General features: G+C 40.0%; 1 protein-coding gene across 3 annotated transcripts; it reads left to right on the plus strand.

The window, feature by feature from the left end:
* Positions 1 to 1,964: 1,964 nt before the first annotated feature.
* On the plus strand, positions 1,965 to 14,374 carry LOC112568970 (ficolin-2-like). 3 transcript variants are annotated; one of them, XM_025246570.1, is made up of 11 exons: positions 1,965 to 2,021; positions 3,270 to 3,404; positions 5,345 to 5,463; positions 7,054 to 7,136; positions 7,894 to 8,021; positions 10,372 to 10,524; positions 10,755 to 11,018; positions 11,233 to 11,354; positions 11,627 to 11,723; positions 12,282 to 12,446; positions 13,472 to 14,372. In XM_025246570.1, exons 3-11 carry the CDS (start codon positions 5,461 to 5,463, stop codon positions 13,717 to 13,719), a joined length of 1,263 nt encoding a protein of 420 aa, XP_025102355.1. In that variant the 5' UTR covers positions 1,965 to 2,021; positions 3,270 to 3,404; positions 5,345 to 5,460; the 3' UTR covers positions 13,720 to 14,372. The 3 variants fall into 3 exon arrangements, with proteins under 3 accessions (XP_025102355.1, XP_025102354.1, XP_025102353.1); XM_025246569.1 differs by having other exon boundaries at positions 3,270 to 5,463; XM_025246568.1 differs by lacking the exons at positions 1,965 to 2,021; positions 3,270 to 3,404; positions 5,345 to 5,463; positions 7,054 to 7,136 and adding an exon at positions 7,186 to 7,239 and having other exon boundaries at positions 7,894 to 9,520; positions 13,472 to 14,374.
* Positions 14,375 to 15,722: the final 1,348 nt, after the last annotated feature.

The following is a 15,722-nucleotide window of genomic DNA, read 5'->3' on the forward strand; positions in this document are numbered from 1 at the left end:
TATCATACATCCACTAGCAACTCACTTTTACATGACGCTGTCTTCTATATGTGCTGTAAATAATTTAAATGGTTTAACCATATCCTTCTTGTTGTAAATAATCAAATTGCTTAATCGTATCTCTTGCCTACTAATTGCACGTATTTACTAATTACAGAAACGAAATGTTGAGCGCGAATACGATTGGCAGAAGCAAGAGGACAATGCATGATGGGTTCAAATTAACTAGTCAAGAGGTAAAGCACACTGCACACACACACACAATCTCTCGTATCATTGATGATTAACTTCGAAGTTGAAATCTATGACATGAACTCATTGAGTCATGCTTGAAATTCGTCGTCTGCTTTCTCAATAACAGCGGTGCTGCGATTACCAAACGTTTGTCTCCGTCTTGGTGCATTCTAGGGGAAAGCAACGAGACAATCACATTGCTTTCTGAACAACTAAAATTTTGGAAAATTAATGCAAAGCAAAAGAAAGAATTTTATTTTTGTACTTATACACTTTCAAATTAAAACAAAATGTATGAAATCCAATGCTATGCAATGAACTTTGTCAAAGTCTGTCATTTTTCTAACAATCACTTATCTGATCACATATATTTTCTTTGTCCTTAAAATGCTGCATGCCATTTTTTCAGTTTATTTTACATGATTTACAAAAAGAACTAATTATAACAATCTTTAATTGCAGATCACACTGACTAGGTCTGGCTCAGTGAATTTTACCAGTAAGTTTATTTTGTCTCCCTCTATGATTTCATGAGGATCACTATACAAGCACAGGTTTTGTGTTTTTAGTGGTCTACATGCACATCCTTATTATATCCATCTAAACATTTTCTGTTAATTAAAAAAATTGTCAATAGACATCCATAGTTTTGTTTTGTCATTACTTTAAAGACTAAAAGTAATATTTTGATTTCAAATACATTTTTGAACAGAGTTCTCAGCAAAGTTGATCAGCAGAGCAAAGCACTACAGAATGTAGTTCACAAATTGAATCAGGTCACCCTGCTTCTTCAAAATATGGGGAAAGAGGAGCTGATGAAGAAAGGAATTAGAACAAAAGTGGTATGTCATTTAAGTATAATGTGTTAGTACTAGACACCTTTTTTAAATGTTACCTTTAGCTTTAGCTAATATATCAGTTAATATGTATGTTATGCAAACAGGCAGGCATAGCATCGGCTTACAGGTTAACTCTCCTGACAAGAATGTGTGGTCAGTGTAATATTTGTATTAACAAATAATACACATTTTATGAAGTACAAAATAATGTAGTATTTTATATGCATAGATTTTATTTATAAAATAATTCTGTCACTTGCTTTTCATGGTGTCAAAATGAGCAGTCTGTGTGTCTATTAACTATGACCACTAAAATTGTTCTACTTTCATAAAGAACAGCTTTGATTAAACTCTTAATTAACTTGGTGATTTGAGTCACTTAATGCCATTATTTTCTCTGAAGTCCCACTATGGTTTATTTAAGAGACTGGGTCTGGTTTGTAGCTATATTCATCATGCAACCATTGATCCCTCATCAGTGGAGTAGGGTTCAGCATTATATCTTAAACTTATCCAATCCAGTGAATTAATTTATTTCGCATTTGTATTGTAGTATTTTACATGGTGGAAACAACTAAAGATTTTTTTTAACAGGTTCAGCACCTCTCGTGCACGGAGAATTTTAAAACGGCTGCTATCTTCAGAGTTGGCTTAGTGGAACCAAAGGGGAAAAAGTTTCCAGTCACTTCAGCTGAGAAGTATATTAATTGGTGCGTAGTTTTTGTTTGGTTTTGATTTCTTTGAGGTGTACGTCAATATGAACTTAAAAGGACAAGTTTCCGAACAATTTAAAAAAAATAGTGAATCTAAGTATTATTTTCTCTACATTTACAAATTTATTATTGTGTACAATAGCATTTAAGTCTACCTTACAATTTCTATTTGTGCACAGCTGCAGTCCAAGAGACATGGATTGAGGAATGATTCGAAGGGTGATGCCATCTAATGGTGAGTGGAATTACAAAATGAGTTTGTCAAGTTAAAATTATTAATGTGAGCATTGTTTTATTCTTCGTGGATTTATTCAGTAGGCCTATTTACTTTACTTTTTGTACTAAAGATTAATTGGTTACTTTCAGATATTATCCAAAAACTTCTTATACACACAAATGGCCATCAAGACATTACCGTTTAAAAATCTTTTATTCCACTCTTGTTCAAGTTCTTGTAATCTCACTAGTAATTAGTAGATTTATGAAAGCTTTAACTCTTTCTTTACACAAGGCTAAAGGCGGTCAAACCCCCTGTACGCATGAATTTACCCTTTTTCAAAAAATTATTAAAAAATAACTAAACAAGATAGAACAGCAATTTAAATTGATTATGACAGATCAAAATGTGTAGAAGTGGAACAATTTTACCGTAATCTTGCTTGTGAACTCACTTTTATGATAATCCAACCAAAATTAGGTATATTATGTGAAGTTTGGAAAATGTTTTTTTTACACATTTCAAACAAAAAATTCGGGAGCAGATGAAAACCATTTTTACACCATTCGTGGCCAAATTCTCCTTCATCTGAAGCAGGAATATCCTCTGGGATGTTCTTTCTTTTGTTATTCGACGTTTCAGATGCATGATGTTCACAATGTGTACCATCGAAAAGGACAGGTAGTGTAGAAGGTTCCCAGTCACTTAATCCCCAGACACTTCATCCCCAACGCTTCATCCTTAAAATGAAATTTTAACTATAAAAATTATGAAGCCGGCGAAAAATTTAATTGAAATTCAAATAATTATCTTCATATAAACATCACAATAAGTTTTACAATTAAAATAAATATTGAAATACATTAATAATATTTAAATCATGCTATTAACTTCAACGTCATTTGAACATCTACAACATTAGTTAAAGTATTTTAATTGTAAAACTTATTGGGCTGAGTTCAGCCAGTCTTACAATGTTACTGACAGCAGGCTGTCGGACTCTCTGCTCTATAATCAACTGTCAAGAAGTGTCAGTTGGATAAAATAGCATGTGATATTACACAGAGAGTAAAGGTGAGGCACAAATAATACAATTTATACAATTATAATAATTTCTGGAACTCTAGGGCGTTGATGGCGATGTTGACAAGTTCGCCTGCTATATATAAATGTGTAAGTGGGTGTGAGTGTGAGAGAGAGCAAAGAAGAGAGACCAAATAGCCCCGAAATTGTTTATTATTTGGTATATATATTTTTTTCTTACAGACATCGGAATTAGCGAGGACTAAGACTGTTTGTGTGTGTTGCCACCCTGTACTGCATCTGGCCGGTCACGTGATGTGAAGGTGTGTCTTCTGCTGGGACTGGGTGTCCTGCTCTGTGCGGGGTGTGGGACCTCAGGTAACAATGGATGAACTACGAGAGATATTCACGGGTTCATGTATCATTTAATTCTGTGGTCAGTAAGGTAGCTAATCATGTCTAACTTACAGCTGAACTTTTATGAATATACAGTCACACTAAGTAATAAATACAAATGTTGTCAGATATTCAATGAAGCTGTACAACAACCACGCTCAGAATTCCCTTTCTTAAAGGAGCTTAAAGCAATGGCTTTAGGTCCGAGAGACAGACATACAGACAGAGACAAATAGACTTAAATACCCAACAAAAACCGACACATTACTGAAGATACCTTTTGTCAATCTACTTTTTATTCATTCTGTAATATCCTACAAAACTATGCTACATCTACTGAATTGTCTATCAGCTGTTAGAGTTCTTTCATTACATCATGCTGCTCAGGAATCTGAATAATAAACTGTAACAACAACAAGGTAGAAATATTTGAAGACTCACCTGCTCTCACCTGTGTGAGAAACACACTCAAGACTGTATGCACGCATGACCCATGTTTCTTTTATGCTAAAAGAGCATGTCTGTTATATGGCGATATACACACTAGCACGCGGCACAAAACTTCACAAAAATCTTTCTCTAATCACCAATATGAACACACACACAAACAGTACAGGGGCACCAACCCAGCTCTTGACTAGTGATCTCCAGGGTTGCGTGATACGGGTTTGGTAAATATTAAAACACATGACATTAAAGAGGTTAATAGGTCTGCAAGCTCTGAGTTGACAGTATTGACAAACAACAATGACTTTAATGCAGCGATGGGGACCGTCCGGCCTGTGAAATCATTTGTTCTGTGGGGCAAGGTAACCGTGGTAGGAAATAGAAATTCGTTAAATCTTCAAATCATGGCTAAACAAATGCGTGTTAAGTGAGTCATCAGAATAAGTTTGGACATATTGAGCAATATGCATGTAAGGTTCATTGTAGGACAAACAGGACACAGAAGAGCACGTGACGGGTGATACCTGTACGCTTTTAGTTGGTTACCTGTGTCACGTGCTTCAATGTCTGAGACGGAACGATCGTCAAGGTATGGTCTACGCATGCGCATCAATACTAAAATATTACCGTCCTGTATATCGTCTTGACCGTAACACGAGGTGAGGTCGACAGTTCACATACGTGTGGTCATCAGGTGTCGCTGGCAGTGAAGTCAATGGACAAGGGCTAAATGAGTGTTAACGAGACGAGACACAAACACGATTATAAAGTCTATCGTCTGCACAATAAAACAAGGTGCGGACAACAATTCACATGCGTATGTCGATCAGGTTTCTCTGGCAGTAAAGAAACTGCACAAGGACTAAATGAGCTTTGTCCATTTTCTTTGCCGTCAGCAAAACCTGATCGTCATACGAAGGTCAACCGTCGTCGACAATTTGTTTTATTGTCGAGATGATAGACACAGCGATAATAAACTCTGTCTCTTACGAAACTTTCCCTGGTTGCTGCCCCTTTCGAGGTCTTGCACGAAAACTACACAAATAAAGAAAACGCCCATAAGTATTCCCGTGAATATATCACACTCTTGTAACATGTTTGGTCAGCCATTCACAACACAGCACCAAGGAAAACTTTCATTTCGCCTGTCCTGGTCATGCATACAAACCCCTTAAAATACTCTTTACTCATCTGTTATCTGCTCAATGTCTCTCAGCATTGCCTCTTAAGGACGACAATATGTCAAAGAAGGAAGAATTATTTGCCCATGTGCTGCTTCAAATATTGTACGATATGTGATGTGGACTTTGTCCTTATTCGTCATGCGAAAGGAAAAATATTTGATGCCCCATCTTTAACTGCAAGAAAATGAACGTAATAAACAGATGTGTTTTGATTAGCTGCTGCGAAAAAATCTTCAATTTCTAATTATCTACAGCAATAAAAATAAAATGGATCTCAGATCGGTTTGCCAGCGCTCGCCCATCACGTGCAGTAAATGACTCATTGGCTGAAGGCTCGGTACAAATGGTATTTAAGAAAGTGAGTCCCGACGATCACCTGTGTGAGACTGTGGCGCCTCCTACGACATATGGTGAGTTGACAGGTGAAAATGTTAAGAACTGTTATTAAGTTAGCAGACGTGATGGCTGTTACTGTGTACAACATAAGGTGTGTTTGCTGTTTGTTTAACCCCGCGGTTCTCAAACTGTCGGGGCGCGCTACCCTGGGGGGGGGGGTGACTTGCTTACAAAGGGGGGGGGGGGGGGGCTCGAAGGTAAAAATTTTTTTAACCCAGTTTTAGTGAAATTAGCTTACATTGTGTAGCTAAAGGGGGCGCGCGGACCTACCTTTGTTAGTGAGGGGGGGGGGGTTGGCGTCACAAGTAAAAGGTTGAGAACCACTGGTTTAACCCATGAGGAAAGGAGAGCTAATGTCAACTGTGAAAGTCATACAACTCTCAACACCTTCATGAGATCAGTAGAGATAAATGATTGTAGCAAAGTACAGGGGTCAGTACATACCATCATCAACCAATCACTGAAGCAGAACATTTCACAAGTTCCCTCTAAAGGTCTGTAAGTCACGAAGGTCTGACCCCAGGATATGATGATATACATTGAAGTTCTGCAGTAGAAACAGACTGCTAATGAGACTAACAGCCAGGCAGATGACTGAGCTCTGACTGGTCTCAGTGTCAGTGTAATGACCTGTACTTCTTATGACATCATAGACAGTGTGCTAGAATGATTCCACAGGGTGCATCATGTGTGTGACAGCATGGATGGTTCATGCAACAGTCGCACCAGACAGTTGTTTGTCCTTTCAACACATAGCAAACATTTGCCTGGGGCTGTTCATATTATGTTCATTTCATTATCAAGTTGCTCAACATTTTGACAAGAATACTTGTTAGTAACAATGCAATGTTTACCTCCGGGGGACTGTACAAAGTAACAGTTATCTATGACGATACTCGCAGTCCTTCGTCTAACGGTGCTTCTAGCTCACGTGCTGCTCGTGTTGTACCGAAGGCGATCAAGAATCCAGACGGCTCCAGTTCCTTCAGCCGTACAAATAAAACCTGTAGGTCGAGGTTACACTTTAACTACTGTCTAAACCCTATTTCCCAATTCAGACATCTTTCTCTCATATCTTCGTGTTTACAACTTCGAAATCTGTGTGAGTTCTAACACAATTCGAATGACAAATAACAGAAAAACGATGTCAGACCTCGTCTAGGCGAGGTTAGTCCACAAGAGGTCAGTACCGCGCCGAATCCAGTGTGGATGGCCACTACCCTGGTCTACTCTGTAATCTCAACTCAGGAGGTTTACATGTCGGGCCTGAGTACATTTTCTACCTCCTTCCCACAAAAATCTGTCGTACATTGTGTTTGAGCCTTCATCTTGTAAAGTGCATTGAACACTCTGATAAGTAGGTAAATATACTACATATGTTTGTCAAGGTGTTCTTTTCTCATTATTCCTTCTTCTTGTTTTTTTTTCTTTTCGCTAGTTTTTATAGTATTTTTCTTGTTACCGTTGTTGTTCATGTTACTCGTAGTAATGGAACATGACTAATAGCCGTAAGAATTCTAACTTTAATTTTATATTATTAATAATAGTTTGTATACTTCACTTACTACACAAATTGTACATTACGTTTACGATTGTCCTTGCAGGTGGTTAACATGTTGACAACAATGATTTTACCCTTCATACTTCTTTATATATCCTCTTGTCTTGAAGCCTTCAACAAAGGAAGGTATGTCAAGGATGGTCATAGTAAACACAAATATGTTGTCTAACATGCTGATAATGTGTTACTGGTGTAGCTGAATGTTGTGTACAGCACATTGAACTTGTAGGTGAGGGCGTCTGGATACATCCACTACATACTGTTAAAGAGTAAATATTAAGTAAATATTTAGAATAAAGACCATTTTCACGAAAGGGTATTATGTTTCTACAGTGTCTAAATAGCAGACATTCTGTCCATCAAAGAAAATTTTGTAACAATAAAGCTAATAAAATTAAATTATCAAACTTTTGACATTTACGTTAGTATTTCTATATCGTTTTTTTCTTTAGAAAATTTCTTTTTTTCATATACTAGTAACTAATCATCCTTTATTGATCACTATAAATAATTTGTTTCTTTCCTTCTAGTTACTAGTCGGGTGGATATTGCTTATTTTATAACTGCACCGGACTATTGAATTCTAAGAAAACAATGAAATGCGTTAATTTCTAGAACAAGAAAATTCGAACGGACTGAAATTAGCTGCTACATTACTTTAACAACGTTTGTCACTTCTCTTCCTTTTCACACAGACACACAGCACAGACTAGGACATACAAACACAAATACTTTAATATTTTTAAAATCTCCTTTCCATATGTTTAAGATGTCAGACTGACAAGCAGCCACAGACATTTAGTGAGACAGACAGTCTCATACACGTTATGATATCATTGTCACTGACACTCTGATGACAGTCCATGATGAACTCTTCCTGCAGTGTCCCCAAAGCACAAGTCATGCTACAGTTACAAGGCATGGACTACTCGCTGTTCGGCTACAACAGTCTCAAGGGATGCCCTCTGACCTCAGGACGTGACCCGGGCTTTACTCTCCCCATCTTTTCTGGTGAGTTTCACGTGACCCCAGACTTTCGCTATAGCGTGCCATGTGGCGTGCTTCTGTCCCACGATGTGTCATGTGACACGTCGTTACGTCGAAGGTGGTGGAGACGCCGTACGACCTGACCACGCTGCTGACTGGCACCGCGCGACTCGGTGCTGATAAGTGGGGGCCTCCCTTCTCGGCCAGCCAACACTTTCACAAACTGTCCGCGCAACTCACACAACACGTCTTGGTCGTTTCCACAGCTGTCTGCAGTTTGTACGATCTGACACTTGTGCTCACGGAACCGCCATCTTTTCATTTGTGGTTTGTGGACTGGATGATTAAACTCAACAACACTGATGACGAGGACAAGTACCTTGAGTTCCTTGACACCTACGGCACACACTTCGTGTCACGGGCCCGCTTTGGGGCTTCCAGAACGATCATCTACAAGATGGACGATAACGTTTACAGACTTCTAACAGAGGATCACGTGACGTCAGCTGCCAGCTACTCTGCTCCTGAGCTTTTTAGATACCATGAGGACTTGACCTCTGATCAGCAAAAAGCAATAGCAGAGTTTCGAAATCACAAGACAACAACGTTTGCTGTCGGTGCTCCTCTACCTGATGGCGGTAACAGCGCGATGTGGTTGACAGCAGCGAAAGATAACCCCTCTGTCATCGACTATGACTTGACCTCTGTGGAGGTTCTCTTTTCAGACACCTTCATGGGTGCCGCAAGTCCTACAGGTGGCTATGGCATTGACTATGACAGGATTAAGAAGAACATCATGGCTGTCAAGACCAAATACTGTCGGAGTTTAAAGAGGAAAGACCTGTTAGCTGACTGTAGAGATACCGGTAGGACACTGCTTTCTACAAAGTTGATTGGTAACACGAAATATGGAGCTGCCGAGTCCGCTGACCAGTGTCTTGAGGAATGTTATCAACTTGCAGGCTGCGTGGCTGTGAGTTTTTGTCCTTTGTGTACGAGGGACAACAGAGGCAGCAAGTGTCAAGTGTTTAGTGCTGGCGACATCCACAGGGCAGTCACCGACCGTCAGTGGCAGACGATCATGTTAGTTGACAAACTGGAGACATTTGTAAAGCTGCACAACACCACGGTTGTTGTCAACTCTAGTTCTCTGTCTGAAGTCCCTCATGTCACCTCCGTACAAGACTGCTACTCATCTTGTATTCAAGATACCCAGTGTGTGGCCTTCACCTTGACTGACACTTCAGGTTCATTAATTAAATGCACGCGCCAAACAGACTCACCTCTGTCCTTGACACAGAGAGCAGGTGTCACCATGTACTTCGTCTCCCCGCTGGTCAAAAGAATTATCACAGGTGGACAGACGAGAGGCCTTGCTCCCTCCTCCATGCTGAACGACTGGTACAAGGCCGCCTGTGTCATCGACGACGAGTGTCGTCAGGAAAACTCCATGTGCTTTCTAAACAGGTGCCGCTGTCGACCTGGGTTCTTCTTCTCAACTCGTGACTACACGTGCTCTGATAGTGAGTATTGAATGGTTCGGATAGGTAAGACAGATTTTACAAAAAAAATCTTTATATAACGCTAACCTAATCTTTCAACAGTTCAATGATTTTAAGTTGAATAAAACCCACAAAATAGTTTCAGAGGCAACAACAAGAGATAATGGTTTTCGCAGGGTGTGTCCTACACAGCCCCATTTGAGATTTTTGATGTCCTGACTCGTGGCGGTTTTGCCTGTTCGTTTGCACTCTGTTGGAGATCATAGGCCATCGTTTCTCCAGAATATGGCGTAGGCATCGTTTGGTAAAGGTCTGATGAGTGTTGTTGATGGTGTTTGCCAACCTCTGGATTTTAGAACCAAACAGTAGGACTGCATTTGCTTTAATGAGGCTCCTGGGCCTTGCCGCTGTTAGGGACTTCTCTTGTAAACCTCGTCCACTTTAGTGGGTTCCCTCTCGGAGTTCCTGTAACTCGGTGATTTATTTAATCTAAGGAATTTACAACTTAACCTATCAGATATTACCGTAACTTCAAGAGAATATATTTACTGTTAGAAAATAAGGCACCTCGTGATTAATTTAGAAATGCTACTTTAACAAATATCTTTGCTATTACCTTGTCTAGGCAAGGAACTGAATTTCATCGATTCCCCGATACTTTAATCCAGACATTCAGTACGACAGACCATCTAGGCGGTGGCGTTGGGAATGCACTAAAACAGTTCACTCCGCTAGAGCGCTCGGTGAACACTAGTCACTGTCACACGCTCCAAAAAAAAAACACACAGGAGGCACATCGCTGGTTGAGAACCGCTAGCATAGATGCTAAGTGTGTAATTCAGTAACTGACCAATGACATTGGTCTGTTGTAGCATGCAGACCACGTGACCTACAAGACACCTTTATGGAGTATTCTGAAAGCGGAATAAAAGGACATATTCTCGCCATTCAAGATGGAACAAACCTGAAAACATGCAAGAACCAGTGTGTCAGTACTGATCATTGCTTAACCTTTGACTTTAGAGGTGCGTATGACATTTGTTTATCAACATAGCGATGTGTGTACGAGAGACTTGTCCCTGGTGACTTGTTCTCCCTTTAAATGTCTTACCTCGTCCTTTAACACTCTATGTCTTCTCTTGTGTTAAAGTTCTTTTCATCTCTGATTCTCGTTTAAAAATATGGGTTATTTAAGTTTTCGATTGGATTAGCACAAAGATATTGTTCCTACTTTAAGTATAGCTTCATGTTTCAGACACAAGGGGGCGCTGTGTGCTTCATGATGTGACGTCACGTGAGGCTGTGTCAGGATGGTTTTTTCTGACCAGTACAGGGTGGACTCACTACCAGAGAACTTGCCTGAAGTCAGCCGCCTCCTACCCGGGTCCAACCTGGTACAACTCGTCTTGTACCCAAGACACGGACTGTCCTGACCCATTCAGCCTCTGTTCGTCGGCCAGGTGTCTGTGTAAACTGGGCGCCATTTCTTCTGAACAGGAAGTCACGTGTCGTGCTGCAGGTAGGTTGGAATATACTTTAGAACTCCATGGAGAGTGCTTTTGTCAGGAAAAATCCTTCAAACCCTGTCATATTTATAAAGATCGCAAAGAATTTGTCAGAGAATGTTTATCCCTGAAATAGTAAAAGTGTCGGAAGTTACTTACATGTAACGACTGTCATTACATGTGCAAATTCTTCCTTGTGAGTGAAATGCTTTGTTGCCATGGGAACAGAATCGTGCGGCGAATGGCAGAAAGCAGGAGCCAAGTCTGGTGCGCACTTCATTCGACTGAAAGACAAGAACGAGACGAGTAGAGTGTGGTGTGACATGGACTCCAGTGGCGGAGGTTGGCTGGTACGTTGTCTGCAGTTATAAGTGTGTGACAAACATGACACAAACACCGACAGGTAACAGCTTGCACTCACCTGAGAGTCGGTAATGAAGCACATGGCGCTGCCATCGTAGTCGTTAGGATGAGGGCGAGTGTTTCCTTTAACCAAGTTCAACTGTTTACTAGCGAGTAACGATCTTTTTACAAAATAAACATCAATGTATAAATACTTTGTACGATGCTTGGCCTGTCAGTGACTGTGCGAATGACCTTTGAACTTGTCTGTGACGGTCAGGTGTTCCAGAGACGTCGTGACGGGTCAGTGGACTTCTACAGGAACTGGACTCAGTATGAAGACGGCTTTGGTGACGTCAGCGGGGAGTTCTGGCTGGGTAGGTTGTTGAGTCTGTCTTTCTTTCTATCCAACATTTAACGTTTCGGTGTTTGAACTACAGTCAGTGGCTGTTGTTGTGTAACACGGTGACTGTGTTGTTGTGTCATTATGTAGGATGTTTAGTGTAACGTGTAACGTTTGTGTGATGTCACTTTTTCTTCAATTAAATGTGTCTATGTCTAACCTTTACAAATATTGCTCTTTATATCTATAATAATATATATAATGCGCCACTATTTTGTTGTACTGAGAATTCCACACGAGTCTTTATATATATATCTGTGTCGATTCATGTATAAATACAACACTGTATAATACTAACACAATCTCTCAACACAATATATATTTTACTAGCTACTCGTGTCTACTCTGTAATGTGTCTAAGAATTGATGAACTGCGTGATGTCACACTTCTCTCGTTGTCTCTTGATGCTCAAAGTTACTGTCATAAATTAAATATTTGCTCTTAAACTACGAGGATGGAGGTTTTATCCGGTTATATTTCCATGGTTGTCAAAGACTCGTAAGGCAGAAACAGAAACATGTCTTGTCTCAGGTTTGTCAAAGCTTCACACCCTGACCAAAGGGAGACCCACCCGACTGCGTGTAGACCTCGGCGAGGTGAATGGACATCGTCACTACGCTGAGTACACGACATTCAGGGTGGACGGTCCTGAGACAAACTACACACTGACCGTGTCCGGCTACTCGGGTAACGCGGGTACGTGACCTTTAGACAGTAACATAAACTTAGTAGCATGCAGCTGTCTAGCTAGTCGGGAATCTCCCGGTATTCTAGGAACTTAGAGCAGGACACAGACATGAAGGTGAGCAGCACGTGAAGACTTACAACAAGCGGGGGTGTGGCGGACATCACTGACTGACCCCCGGTCACCGTCCTTCCCCACTAAGGTGACGGTCACAGCTTGCACCAACCTGTGTCTGACTGTGAGCGATGTGAACAAGATGTGACTGATTCCCTAAACAACCTAGGCACATGTCTTACTGTAGCCAGCTCTCTGATCGTTTCTAAACTCTGTAACAATCACTGATAATAGGCTTCACAATCAAATCACATATGTCCATCTACGAAGGTGAGGTAGTGTGTGTGTGATTGTTTGAGTGCGTAGTGTGTAGTGTGAATAATGTGTGTGGAGTAAAGTATGAGCATAACGTGTGTGTGTTGTGTGAAATGATTGTAGTGTTTAGTTATAGTGTAGTTATAGTATAAAGTGGCTATAGTGTGTTTTTTGACGGTGTGTTCATGTGTGGAAGTGTTGTACATCTAGACTCTAGAGTGTGTGTGTGTGTGCACACATTAGTCACGTGCTGTAGACAAGTGTAGTCCTAATGTTGTCTGTAAAACAATAACAACACAAAAGCACACAAACCTACAACAGGTTTCTATCTGTATGTACATGTGAAATCTAACGTTTATAATTCTACATTTATATATTGTTTGTAATGTAAAGCAAGCAAGTGCTGTCATGTATTTCTTCTTCATCTGAATATGATGAAGACCACTGTCTGAAATTGAACAAAAACCATTTGTGGTTTCTTACTCTGTTATGATAAACTATACAAGAAAATAGGTTCAATAAGAAAATATTGTTTATACATTTCGTGTCATTCTTCTTCTCGTTCCTAATCAACTGAGTGAAGGACTGGGCCGCAATTTTTCTTTCTTATTAATAATATATCCAGCTTTGTATGTTTAAAGATAATTGAGTGTGTCTGTGTTTACAGGGGACAGCTTAGCGTATCACAACAACCAGAGTTTTACAACGTATGACAGAGACAATGACAAGTACTCTGGAAACTGTGCCGCTGTGTATCATGGCGCCTGGTGGTACTCGAGCGGGTGTCACCACTCCAACCTCAACGGCCGATACAAGGCTGACGGGGCTGTGGGTTATGACGGCCTCAACTGGCGTGACGCCCACAGTGACTGGAGGAGCTTCACCTTCAGCGAGATGAAAGTACAACCAGTGTAACACCGCCTTGTCTCCTGTACTCTCACTGCTTACACCCTCAGTCTACTCTACACCACACGTGACACTCGTGACGTCACCTCAGTGCAGATGACTGGTCTCACAACTTGATGATGTTGCTAAATTTTTTTCAATCTGGTTTTGCTTGCGTAAATCAAGACGATTTAAAAGTAAACAAGTGTTAATTTTCAATTATGAAATAAAAATATTTATTGTGCTTAAAGATAGCCGATGGTTTCATCTTCAAAATAATACAAAAGCACAGAGACTGATTGTATCAAATACTGTTGTTTATTTGTGTCACTGATGACAACAACAAAAGACTTAAATTGCATCATAGAAAATTTTGATAAAGTTCCACTGTGTCCTTGGTTTCCCTGTATTTAACTGAAAGCTTAGACAGACTTTTGAGATAAGTAGAATTTTCAAATAAACAAATATAATGATTGTCAAAAGTAAATTGATATTGATATAAAAGGAATTAAAGTTGCAAGCAATATTGTTGGTATTTATTTACTCATTTTACTAAAGAACATAACTCACAACAAACTCATTGTTACTTCCCGTTAAAAAAATATATTATCACACCTGTAGTTAAGATATCACATGCATCATTAAATTTTAGGAACCCCGAAAAATCCCCCCCCCCTTTTTTTTGTCTACACTTAAAAGGTATAAAAAGCCTACGCGCTAGCAAAAGGAACAGACACACCTGACAATACCTGTGTACTCTCTCTCTCTCTTTCTCTCTCTCATATCACCCGCTTTTTTTCCCAAAGCTACATGTAGTTCGAATCCCTGGATTGCTTGCCGAGTTTTCATGTACATCACACTAAACGGTCCTTGTTGACTAGTAAACAATCCCTGTCACAATAGACAGCAAGCCTGATCTTTGTGTCTTTTCTATTTTCTCTCCTTCATGCATTTGTTTTATAGTAAAGTTGTTTTTCCATTTCCTGTCGTAAGATAGAGAACTAGATCAAAACAAAATAACTTTGTTTACACTTATAGCCGCGTAAATAAAGATTTGTAAGCTACCTCTCCTTCACGCAGTGGATATTACCTCAAGACTAACCTCCAGGGTTGGTTTCTTTTCTTCCTACTGTGCTTTCACGGGTTATCTGGGATAGTCACTATAGCCTGGATTAACATTAATTAGCTTTTATAAATATTTCTTAGACATATCTCGCTGTCTCAAGTTTAGGCACTATTCGTTATTCCGTAGCCAGCAAACGAGGTGTCAACAGACCATGTTGTTTATTATTTATTCCCCTCAGCAAGACGTCATCTTTCTAGAATTCTCCGACACAACTGCCAGAAAATGTCTTCTTCCTTCATTCTTATGGTTTGTAAGATCAGTACAGTTACACTGAGTGACAAACTACTGCAAAGTGTTTAAAAATAAATTGGATAGAACTACATGTAACATGTGTGTGTACGAGTGTGTGTGTGTGTGTCTGCGTGCATCTAGAAGGAAACATTAAATTGTATTGTATAAATAATAATTAGAGGCAGAGAGAAAGGGAGCGAGACACAGAAAGGCACAGAGCGCAATGAGAGAGAGAAAGAAAGAGAGGCACAGACAGAACACAACAAGAGAGAGAGGGAAACACAGAGAGGCATAGAGCGCACAGAGAAAGGCACAGAGAGAACACAGAGAGAACAGAGAGAGAGAGAGAGAGACAGACAAAGAGAAAGAAAGAGGAACAGAGAGAACACAGTAAGAGAAAGGGAAGGAGAGACAGTGAGACACCGAGAGCAGAGAGAGAGACAGAGCGCAGGTGTTGTCAAGCACCTATCACCTTTAGTCAACGTGTCTGTGTTTGTACACTTCACTTTGAAAGAGAAATAGTTTTTGTTTGCTGCATGTGTGTCACAGATGTGATATTGTCATCGCCGTTATCATCAGCGACTGTATACGTTACAAGGGAGCGAATAGAACGTACACATCAATGTAGTGACGTCTAGTCAACAGTGTAAATAAACAACAAGACTGTCATGGAGCC

Source organism: Pomacea canaliculata, linkage group LG7 (assembly GCF_003073045.1).
Source record: "Pomacea canaliculata isolate SZHN2017 linkage group LG7, ASM307304v1, whole genome shotgun sequence".
NCBI classification, from domain to species: Eukaryota; Metazoa; Mollusca; class Gastropoda; order Architaenioglossa; family Ampullariidae; genus Pomacea; species Pomacea canaliculata.

Excerpts from the sequence above, each read along its gene's own strand:
- LOC112568970 (XM_025246568.1), top strand. The coding sequence starts at position 8,338 with ATGATTAAACTCAACAACACTGATGACGAGGACAAGTACCTTGAGTTC. Across the intron at positions 10,525-10,754 it reads CTTAACCTTTGACTTTAGAG|ACACAAGGGGGCGCTGTGTG; the intron begins GTGCGTATGACA and ends TTCATGTTTCAG. Across the intron at positions 11,355-11,626 it reads CCAGTGGCGGAGGTTGGCTG|GTGTTCCAGAGACGTCGTGA; the intron begins GTACGTTGTCTG and ends TGTGACGGTCAG.